General features: G+C 34.6%; 2 protein-coding genes across 2 annotated transcripts; both read left to right on the forward strand.

Moving 5' to 3' along the window:
- The first annotated feature begins 1,649 nt into the window (after nt 1-1,649).
- On the forward strand, nt 1,650-3,947 carry LOC128556026 (uncharacterized). The gene is made up of 2 exons (XM_053539922.1): nt 1,650-1,777; nt 2,761-3,947. Exons 1-2 carry the CDS (start codon nt 1,760-1,762, stop codon nt 3,583-3,585), a joined length of 843 nt encoding a protein of 280 aa, XP_053395897.1. The 5' UTR covers nt 1,650-1,759; the 3' UTR covers nt 3,586-3,947.
- Nucleotides 3,948-4,282: 335 nt separating this feature from the next.
- Nucleotides 4,283-6,332, forward strand: LOC123536671 (uncharacterized). Its single transcript, XM_053539923.1, has 2 exons — nt 4,283-4,583; nt 4,815-6,332. The coding sequence occupies exons 1-2, from the start codon at nt 4,324-4,326 to the stop codon at nt 5,065-5,067; spliced, it is 513 nt and encodes a 170-aa protein (XP_053395898.1). The 5' UTR covers nt 4,283-4,323; the 3' UTR covers nt 5,068-6,332.
- Nucleotides 6,333-11,615: the final 5,283 nt, after the last annotated feature.

Genomic DNA, 11,615 nt, shown 5'->3' on the forward strand with positions numbered 1-11,615 from the left:
GTTAAATCTTGCGGTAGAAGATATGAACATCTCTTGGGCAGCATTCTTGTTTAATTTAAAAATGTTTTATATAAAACTAATATCAAATTGAAATTGGCACAAGTTCTTTACTTATGTTTGAATGCGCTATACATCGGACTCATTGAGTTTATGCAACTTAAATTTGGATTTTAATTTGCTTATCATGAATGGCTGTCTCCATAAAACCTACGTTAAATTATAACTCACACCTTACCCCGAAATTATATACTTAAAAAAAAGACTTCTAAGTACTTCGCTAAACAACAGGAATTTTCATTGGCTAATTTGTAATATTTTGTAAAAAAAAAAGTAAGTACACAGACATATGCATTTTATTTGACCCATTATGCTTACTTATAAGTAGTTTTTTTTTTAAAGTTTGAAAAAAAAATCATTGAAATGTTTATTTGCAACATTTTCAAAATGCGAAAATTTCATCAGAAGTGCTTTTATCCCATAGAAGCTCATTAAGAAAATTGACTGGAGGACAATTATTTTTTAATCTGTCTAACAAAATCTCTCACACACGTTACTTTTTTATAGGCTGAATTTCCTTTGGAGACAATACTGCTTTGAAAAATATTCTATACTATTGTAAAACAATATTTGTTTGAAATGTGCAGAACTTCTTTGAAATAATTACAATTCTGCTTCTCATACTCAATTAGTTGTGTTAATTTTTGTATTTCTTTCAATATAATTAGTTGCTTACTTAAAGTTTGCTATCAAAATGTTGTTTTGACTATATTAACAGAATAATAATGAGCAAAGACAAACCTCGCTTGCGATTTTCTTCACATACATATTTTCACTTTTTATTTTCAGTAGATAAATGTTCTGAATTGTTTCTGTGATTTCTTTTCAGTTGCCATTAAGGTGTACATTTATTAATTTTGCTGTTAGCAAACATGGTGAAAAATGCATTACTAAAGAAATACTTGTGATTTATTACTTCTGTTTTGAAATAAGGAATGGTGTTTTTGTATCTAAAGTGTCCTGTCAACTATTACAGTGACGGTGTGACTAACAGTAACTGTACTTGCAATGATTGAATGAATATTGGCGCTAGGAAGATATATCTTTCAGACACCTTAATGGAAATTGATTGTGCATTAGTTGAGCATCTAAAATAAATCAACATTGTTCATCACTTGTGTCATTACATAGAGACTTCTCAGTTTCTTTGTATAGAGAACATTAGTTTACTTTGTTATATTAATACCATAATTCGCGTTGCTGAAAAGCACTACGGGGTCAGTTGTAAGTAATCTGAAGTAATGGTTTACTTTCATACGGAGTTTTAAAGTTGACTAACCTTTAAAATTCTCATTTAGTCATTTTGTCATTTGCTACGGACAGTAAGTGTATAAATGATCCTAAATAATCCTTAATAAGATATATTGATGTTAAATACTAACAAAAGCAATGAATTTCAAATTTACATGTACAAAACTCAAAGATGTAATATGATTTAAAATTTTCTTATGGAATTTTATGTTGTGTATTTATCCAAATTTAGAATCTTGAACAAAGATATTAAAAAAAATATGGACCGTTCTCCAGCAAAACCGGGCTTATTGACGTTCGTGACGTTATTTGGAAATTCCAGATTAAAGGTTGACGTCATCCATCAACACAGTGCGTCATCAACTTTTCAGAAAGTTTACAAACAACACGTGTGTAAATTAAATCGATTGTTTTCTTGTTTTTGGATAGATCTAGTTAATGATAATTAAATATGGATGAGGAGTTAGAGGTAAGAGTTTTCTTCTAAACCAATAGTTCACTTATAATGATTTGTGCATTGCTTTGTGCATTTTAGAAAGGTGTTTTCATTTGTTTACTTTTGTCAAGTTTTGAGACAGAGGTGACCTCAGAAAGTCGGTATCAGAAAACCCAACAAAAAGTTCAAAGATGAAGACCTAAGAAAGGAAGAAAATAAAATTTTGTCCCGCTAGATATATCTATTTAGAGTTTTTTCTCATGATTTAGCGTAAAGCATCTCGATCTACATCAGATTTCTACGATTCCCGGTGTCCCCACCCACTATATAAATTGCATCGTCAAGTTTCCGTTGAACGCTCGATGCAATTTGAGATTTATTTTTCCTACAAAGACACCAGCTTATATGTTGTTGAGATCAATTGGCACGGCAAACATACAAAAATAAAAAAAAATGTAAAAAGCAAAAATTTAAGCGGGCCGTAGCTGCCTTACGATATATACAATAAAAATCAATAGAATTGCATCTACTGAGTCAGTGTCCGAGCGGTCTAAGGCGCTTGTATTTATAGTGTTTCTTTTGGCGTGGGTTCGAAACTTGAAAGAGGAATTTTTTGTAATTCTTTTTTTTTACTCAATAAAATTACGATATTTCTATTATTCGAAAAAATGTCTTTCTAGAACGAGAACTTTAAAAAAAAAAACAAAAAAAAACTCAATGAATGAATTTAAATAATTTACCATTTTTGGATATAGATTGGCTCGTCATTTAGAATCTAAATTGAAGTCATTCTTTTATCATCCGAAATTACATTTCTCTATAAGCACTATAACTCTCTATATAGGAAAACAGTATTATGGTGAATTATAAATCTTGCATCAAAATCTTGAACGATACAGTAGAAGAGAAATAAAGATTGCGACTAGATTGATTTACAATTCCTTGCTTATTGCACCAAATTATCACTTTTGTCCGATGAAATAAAACACATTGAAATATATTCAATCTTTTTTCAGGAGCTGGAGAGTTTGTTTTCCGAACATTTTGGGCGGACCCCGAGTGCTACCCCATGTGTCTCACAGATGAGTGATTACAGTGATGAAGAGGAAAGTGATTTTGATGAACATATTGAGTTGGGCCGTGTAGCAGATGTTGACCAAAGAGTAAGGCAGTATCTGGATAGTTTACCAGCTAGCCATTCGGATGAAAGTGAGGAATCTAGCAACGAGAACGATGAAAATAGGACATCGCCATCGTTGGCTCAAGCTGACCCGGATTTGATTAGGGTAAGACAATTTAAGTCAGTTGGTTGTGGTTGCCAAAGAAACTGTCATGCCTGTTTTGAAATAGATGAGTTGCACGGACACATTCTAAATATTAGAGAAATGGAAAAACAAGATAAGGAAATGTGCATAATGGCAACATTGGCTGATAGCAGAGGCAAAGAAAACACAAAGAAAGGGAGGAAACGTGTTAGATTTAGACATGACTTCAAATTCCAAGGCAAGTTTGTGTGTAGAAAGACTTTTATGCTTGTTTTTGACATTGGAAAACACAGTCTACAGAACATTATGACACATGTAAATAAGAATGGTGTTGCTCCAAGGATACACGGAAATACTGGAAGGAAAACGACAAAATCACTCGTTTTTGAGGACATTAAAAGATTGGTTCAGTTTGTATCTAATTATGCAGATGACTATGGTATGCCACAGCCTGCAGCACCACGAGGTGGCGACAATATAGCACCAATTTATCTTACAAGTGAAACAACAAAGATGAATTTACATGAAAAATATGTGAACATGTGCGCGCAGTTAGTTGAACTTTCTAATAGATGAAAACGAAACTATTGGGAAAGATGGAACGTCAACACATGGGCCGAATGCAGTTATATCCGTGATAGATTATGCCATGAATTCGTACAGTACTGGGGAAACAAAGTGTGCCATACATGCTGATAATTGTCCAGGTGAGATTGTTTTACATATCAGTACGCGAATATCGGTAATAATAAAACAATATTAAAGGAATAAACGCATTTAAATCTATGTGAAGAAAAAGTTTTTAACCACATTTCAATAAACAGTAGAGCTACAGTTTTCAATGATTCACTTAGGTCTTATAAAGCTATACTAATTAGATTGATAATCCTTTATTCACGTACAGTGGCACAGAGGTGACATAGATGTTTTTTATATTAATACGTGCGCACGTACTAGTACAAAAAACATCATCGCACATACTATAAAAAACATCTTCGTACGTATAAAGTAATACGTGCGTACTTACTAGTATAAAAAAACATCATCGCACATACTATTAAAAAAACCATCTATGTCACCTCTGTGCCACCGTATTCACGGTAATTGATGTTGCAATTTAAGTTTTGAACATACCAAATTGACTTTCATTAATAATTAATGATTTGCACTACTAAAAATAACATTCTGTTCAACCGTTGAAGCCTTAAGCAGACGTGCATTAATGCAAATAAAAACTTATTTCCATGCACTGAAGTTTTCTTTGCTTTATTATTTCCAGGCCAGATCAAGAATCAGTATGTGATTGGATATTTCATGTGGCGTGTCATGACAGGAAGACACCAGGAGATCGAATACCATATGCAGATTCCTGGCCATACACGCTGCCTTGTTGACAGTGGATTTGCTTCTTTAAAGAAGCTTTACCGGCGCACCGATTGTGATTCCCTTGTTCAGTTGCAACACGTTGTTGATATGTCGTCTGCGTCAAATGAAGCTGTTCGATATCCTGCTTGGCAATGGCGTGACTGGAAATCGTTCTTGGGACCTGTTATTAAACCAATGCGTGGGATAAGGTAGCTATGATATTTTACAAAGCCACTTGTGTCCATAGAAGCAAGCTGTATCAACGAAATGCTTATTTTGCAAAAAAAATTGTACTGCTTTTGTCCAAAACTGCAAGGTAATGGTAATCACGTTGCACAAGAGTACGTTACAGAATAAGTAATTTATTGCAAAGCTGTAAACGTATAAAAAGCAAAGCATTATTTGTTTTCGATGAATACTTCATTTTCTTCTTCATGCAGGAAGTACCAGTACTTCAAGATGTCTTCTGACAAACCTGGTGTAGTAACTGTGAAAGAGAACAGAGACACAGATGAAACGACTGTAAACGTGCTGCGGTCTCAGGATCGTGTATTTCCAGCAGACGACTTACCAACAGTTATCCCTGCCCATGGACTTACACGAGAACGCCAGGATTACCGTTATAAGGCCGTCAGACCTTATGTACGCCCAATGCACCAGGATAGCACGTGCCCAGCGCCTAGTGATCAGTAGTTGTTTGACATTTGTAGACACTTGAATTGGAATATATATGAGCCGCGTCACGGAAAAATGTGCCTTCGGGAATCTTCGAGGCTTTGCGACCAGCGTGGACCCGGATCAACATGCGCATCCGCGCAGTACGATCAGGGCCAACACTGTTCGTTGTTACGTCAAAGAAGGCTTATTCTACCTGAAGATGCATTTTCAGGTGTATTAATGGTCGGGACAGCCTAAATAAACACTTTCCGGAACTTCACGAAGATTCCCGAAGACACATTTTCTCGTGTCGGGGCTCATATGTACTGGTACGTCTTGACTAAAACGATTAGTAATTAGTAATTATTTAATTTTTGCTGTTATATTTACGTTGTTATTATAACAATATGTTTAAATATAATGTTAAATAAATGTGAAACTAGACAGACATTGTTTCTTGAAAGGGCAAAATCGATGAGACTCAAGAATTTTATAAACAATTAAGTTTTACTCCCATGTTTTGAAATAGACTAACCCACACATTTTTGACGAAAATATTTTTCTTTCAAAAATCAGTATGTGTTTATTCTGAAAGTTGCTAGTGGCACAAACTAATTGAGATATGAATTTGTCAAAGATGTCCTTATGAATGACAAAATATATTGTGAAAACAATAGTAAACCGTTGCAACGCTTTTCAAATAATGTAAACAAATACATTATTTTTGTGTTTTTACGGATATTTACTTCTTCTTATACATTATTTTTGTGTTTTTACGGATATTTACTTCTTCTTTTCACCAACTTTATCATTTTTTCAATGTTACATATTCATTTTATTTCAAACTTGGTTAAAATGAATATGTTGAAAAAATCTTGGAAAACTGTGGGTTAGTTACTTTAAAATCGCAATGATCACTAGATCTACATGTATATCAAAACGAAAGACGAATTACCATATATGTATCTTATACTGAATAAGACGTTTATTTTGACAGAAGAAATGTTTTCTCCTATAGTTATAGCCTGCAGAATAATGTTGAATAGTAATTATAACTGACACCGAGACACATTTTATAAAGCTCTTTACGACGTTATCACGACGTCATAACAGCGCATTTTTGACGTTCCTGCGCATAGCACCATGTAACTTTAAAACTCTATAAATAAAAAACTTATTTACATAGAATAAAACGGTTTTCACAGTCATACTTGTTAAAGCTTGATAAATTGGAAAATGTCAAAACCTAAAAATCGAAAAAAATGTCATTAAGCCCGGTTTTGCTGGAGAACGGCTCATATGTATTTGTTTCATTCAAGACTAATTTTACTTAAATTATCCTGACTGGCCCTTCTCGGAGCTTGGTTTATGTAATGGCTGCATTGTGTGATAAAATCAATAACGATTTACCCCAATGAAATGTAACACAGTTCTTTAATTTCGTTTTAAATAATTATTTCAAGGCCACCTGCGTCTCGAATTTCAATTAACAAAATGACAATAAAGAAGAATCCATGAAAACTTAAAGCACTTGCAAACCCTCTTTTACGGAGTTACAGTTTGTTTTATGTAAAATGTAAAATGCGGCTTTCACCGTCCTTGCTTTTTTCTGCTTAATCCAATGTCCCATCCTGAGTATTATATCTTGTATATTGTTAAATTAAGGTAATTGTTGTTTGAGTCTTGAAGCAATCCGTTTAATGTTAATATCTTTCCACTATAGTTTCTATTTGTGGCTGGACTACTTTGTGATGTATGGCTCTGGTCGTGTTTGCTACGCTACGTGCTTCAGGGAAGTCAATCCATACCTATTAATTCCAATGCAAATTATTGAATTATATACTTAAAAAGACACAGAAATAATTGTTGGATAGGGAAGCCTTTGAATGAGGACAAATACCAACTGTTACATTCTACATTTTTTATTATGTGATATCAGTTTTATGGCTAGGTTACTTTGAAATACACTTGTTAAAACCTTAATGATAGTACTTTAAGCCAGTTGGGACTGAGCTCCACTGATATTTTTCTCCTCACCAGGTTTGTCTAGGCCTTGGTGGTCTTCCTTATGTTCATTTTCCTTCTGAATAAATCTGGTGATCAGAGGTAATGTGCAGAATCTTCCTCCCCACCCCCAAAACCCCAATTCCAACCAGCACCGGTTTACATGGAAATAAAAATATACGGCTATACTGACGGACTTTTCTATTCCTTTGTTGCTATGTCAACATCGGGTTTTTTTCTGACACCTACATAGTTAGGCGATTTGATAAAATATTTTTGATAGTTATGATATTTCGTAAGTTTAGAAACTTGATGAGTAAACATCTACTAGGTGACAGCCATGATGATTCCCGTCCCTCTAAAGCATCATCAAATGAACTTGCGCAGAAGTTTAATGACTTTTTCATCGAGAAAATTGAAAACATTAGGAATGACATTATTTCGCATAGCCAAACTGATTGTGATTCAGTAGACTTGCATTGTTCAGAACACCAGGAAGTAGCAAACTGTCTTATTGATTTGGCTCCTGCAACGATAGAAGAGGTAAAAAAATCATACAAAAATATCCAAACAAATGCTGTGAACTTGACCCTTTACCAACATGACTTTTGAAGAAATGTCTTGATGAGCTCTTGTCGTTGATAACAAACATCATAAATACATCAATGGAATTAGGTTATGTACCAAAAGAGTTTAAAAGTGCTACGATAAGACCCCTGATTAAGAAACCAGGTCTTGAACCAAACATTCTCAAAACCTACAGGCCTGTGTCTAACGTCCATTTCATTTCAAAAATCCTAGAAAAGATAGTAGATGCGCTTCTTGAGCGGCACTTGAATGAAAATAAGCTACATGAGGGACTGCAGTCTGCTTACAGAAAGTTTCATTCAACTGAGTCGGCTTTGATAAAGGTACGGAATGACATCCTCACATCTCTCGTCCAAAATTCTGTAACAGTCCTCGTGCTACTCGATCTGTCTGCAGCTTTCGACATGATTGACCACCAAACACTTACACCGACTCGAACATCATTTTAAAGCCACAGATGTCACCATATCTTAGTGACCGCTATCAAACTGTGTGCGTTGATGGTGAGTAGTCGACGCCTATGTTGATGAAATAAAGTGTGCCCCAGGGATCAGTGCTTGGTCCGAAGAACTAGATCATTTACACTAAACCCGTGGGTGCCATATGCAGACGTCATGGACTTCTTCATCATTTCTACACCGATGACTCTCAATTATACATATCCTTTAAGCCGACAGTGGCTGTGGCTAGAAGTGAGGCTTTGTTCCGCATTGAGAGCTGTCTGGCTGAAATTTTCTCCTGGATGCATTGTAACATGCTAAAGCTCAATGTTGATAAAACGGAGGTAATGCTATTCACATCAAAGCGTAACTCCAAGTACATTGATGACGTCTCTGTGAAGGTCGGTGACTCTGTGATAAAATCCACAAAATGTGTTAGGAATCTTGGTGCAGTATTTGACAACAGTATGGATATGGAACAACAAGTCAACTCTGTGTGCCGGGCTGGATATGCACAGCTACGCAGAATAGGTTACATCAGACGGTATCTTACAAGTGATGCCACAAAGACCCTTATCAACAGCCTGGTTACTTCAGGGTTAGACTACTGTAATGCCTTGTTAAGTGATATTCCAAACAGCACACTTAACAAGTTGCAACCAGATGTCCAGAACACGGCAGCTCGCGTCATCACTAAGACACCCCGTTGCAATCATATAACACCGGTTCTGAAGGAGCTCCATTGGTTGCCAGTGAAATACAGGGTGCAGCACAAGGTTCTGACCCACACCTTTAAGGCTTTACACAGTCAGTCACCTGCCTATATTAGGGATATGATAGAAGTCTATAAACCGGTCAGTCACCTAAGATCACAAGACACGCTGTCACTGGTTATGCCAAAATTAAAACCATGATGTATGGCAATCGCAGCTTTTCGTTCACTGCTCCAAAGCTTTGGAACTCCCTTCCCGTCAAGATCAGGGAAGCTCACACGCTAGCTGCTTTCAAAAGCCTGCTAAAACCCCACTTCTTTGTACAATATTTTGTTAACTGACCAATACATTGATTTTTTTTCTTCTTCTTCATAAAACAGCGTAGAACAGTATTATATCCTAGGTCACTTAAATACTTTTAAATATGTATGTATGTTTGTCTTGTTTTATCTATATGTTTTACATTCCTGATTTTTGTTAATGTGCAATGCATTATTTTTGTATGCGTATTTGTTTGTATTGTTTGCAACTTATTCTGTAAAGCACTTTTGAACGTGTACATTTGCATGAAAAAAGTGCTATATAAATGTGATATAATAATAATAATAATAACATACACTGTAAAAGTTTCAATTCAGTGCATATATATGTTTCAGACATATTGCAGGAATAGTCAGTTTTGGACACTGTTCCATGTTAAAACGGGAAATTACACAAACCAAAAGTCAGTGTTACTTGACCTGGTAGGTGTATTTGTCTTTAAATTCTACAAATAAGTTTTAAGTTTCAAAATAAAGTACGTACTGGCAAAGGGGGTAGCTACGGAAATCTTTCGAATGGGACCATTTTGATCTACTTTCCATGGGAAATAATCAGTCAAAGTAAATATCAAAGTTCTGGGGCTTGTCTTACGATGGAGAAAACATGTTTTAAGTTTAATAATGATTGTTTCTATCTCAGAGATATTCAAGGAGCAATTCTAGACGGTAAATGGGTAATTTCTATATACCCTCAACCCCTTGACCAAAGTTGGTTGAGGGATGACAAAATTAGTCCATGCGTTAACGGTCCATGGCGTTGTTTCAGAAACAGAAGCCTTCTTCCTTTTTTTCATGATCAAAGGCAGAAAAAAACTTTAAACAGTTGGTACCAAATAGGTTTGTCTGATCGTCGGACGCTGGCTGAAATATTATTTTGTGAATTGACATATTAGAGGCAATCCTTGAACTCACTGTGAAGACAGTTTTCCTCCGCGTATGTATTTAAACAGATGATTCATCAATTTCCGCATAGCATATTTCCGCAAGTGATGTTGTATTGGTACCAAGAGCAAACTGAAGGCCAGTATTAATTCAAGTCTCTGTCACTTCGCTACTAAAGCAAACCATTGTTCTCATTTATGTATTTTAGCTTCTTACGTTTTTTTTTGTAATACAGACAGTAAAAAGTAGTTACAAGAATTTAGTTTTGATTCATGTAAAATATCGAAATGAATCAGAGTGATCATACTTTGTATGTTACAGTTTTATGTATATTTTCAATAAAGCCCATTAAAGTCAGCCACTACAAGACGAGTTTTACTGAAAGTTATAATATTCTGTCTATTCTTAAGGGGCTTTAAACCATTTCAACTTAAATTGTACATCTTAGGCATTTTACAGAAATATTTTACATTAAGTTTTTTTTCAGCACGAACGTCCAGCTGTAAATTATTACATATTTTGTGATAGCAAGAGTGGACACAAAATTGTAAGTGTCTAATGTTACAAACGTAATACACTGAATTGATTACGGAGTATACATTTCTTTGTGCAATTTAACTGTCAGTGACACTTTTGAAAACTAAGCACCGTTCACAGGAAATTTCAGATTTTGAAATTTACTATGGAAACGGTATTTTAGTCAAAACTGAAAATTCACTAACGAAACGGTATTGTTGAGAACAAAGTGTTTTGACATTGTTAAAATGGTAAAAAGATTATTGTTGTACCATCACAGAACTTCAGATAAATTCAGACGATGTTTTTCTGAATGATTGTAAATATCACACGTAAAGTGGGTATTCATTATCATGTATCATGATTTAATTTGATTGAACAGGTTTATCAGACATTTTTTTAACAATTTTGTGACTATCTAATCTTCAATGAAAAGATGAAATTGCAGATCTGTTTGATAATAACAACAAGACAAATAGCATTTTACTCATAACAAGATACTGCTGTATGACAGTTCCGCCAATTTAAGATAACAAGGAAAAGGTAATCCTTCCGAAAAAAAGAGAATAGGCACCAGCAGTTTTTGCTTATAGAGACGCAAGCAGAAGCACAATAAGACGGGTATGTTTTACGTCATTCGGAAGTTCCTATAAATAACATAATCACAAAAGAAACTAATACACAAAAATATAAAAACACGCTTATTTGATTCCTCGGTATATTGAAGGAACATGTCCATTACAACAACAAATGAATGCAATCAATTAAAAGTGTCTGTTTTTAGTTATGATCCACGATGTGTATACCATTTCTTGCATCAGTGAAGACATTTCTGTCCATATAATTCCTTAAAGACCTGTAACGTAAATAAGTGTCTACCTTTTCAAATAAGTTACACGTGTTGTGGGAACAGAGCATATCCTACTTTAAAAACGAAAGAAGCCAAAATAGCCTTTGTAAAATTTAATGTAGCTACTTTAACTGTTACATCGCCGTATATATCTTATACCTAAATGTTTAAAAGTGTGGTTCATTTTAAGAGTAATTTGAATAACATTCAAACTGTCTATGGTTGCTTTCTTAAAACAAATATAAGATAAATAATTGCTTTGCCTATTTGC

The sequence above is a fragment of the Mercenaria mercenaria genome, chromosome 3 (genome assembly GCF_021730395.1).
Source record: "Mercenaria mercenaria strain notata chromosome 3, MADL_Memer_1, whole genome shotgun sequence".
In the NCBI taxonomy this organism is placed as follows: Eukaryota; Metazoa; Mollusca; class Bivalvia; order Venerida; family Veneridae; genus Mercenaria; species Mercenaria mercenaria.

Excerpts from the sequence above, each read along its gene's own strand:
- LOC123536671 (XM_053539923.1), top strand. The coding sequence starts at position 4,324 with ATGTGGCGTGTCATGACAGGAAGACACCAGGAGATCGAATACCATATG. Across the intron at positions 4,584-4,814 it reads AAACCAATGCGTGGGATAAG|GAAGTACCAGTACTTCAAGA; the intron begins GTAGCTATGATA and ends TTCTTCATGCAG.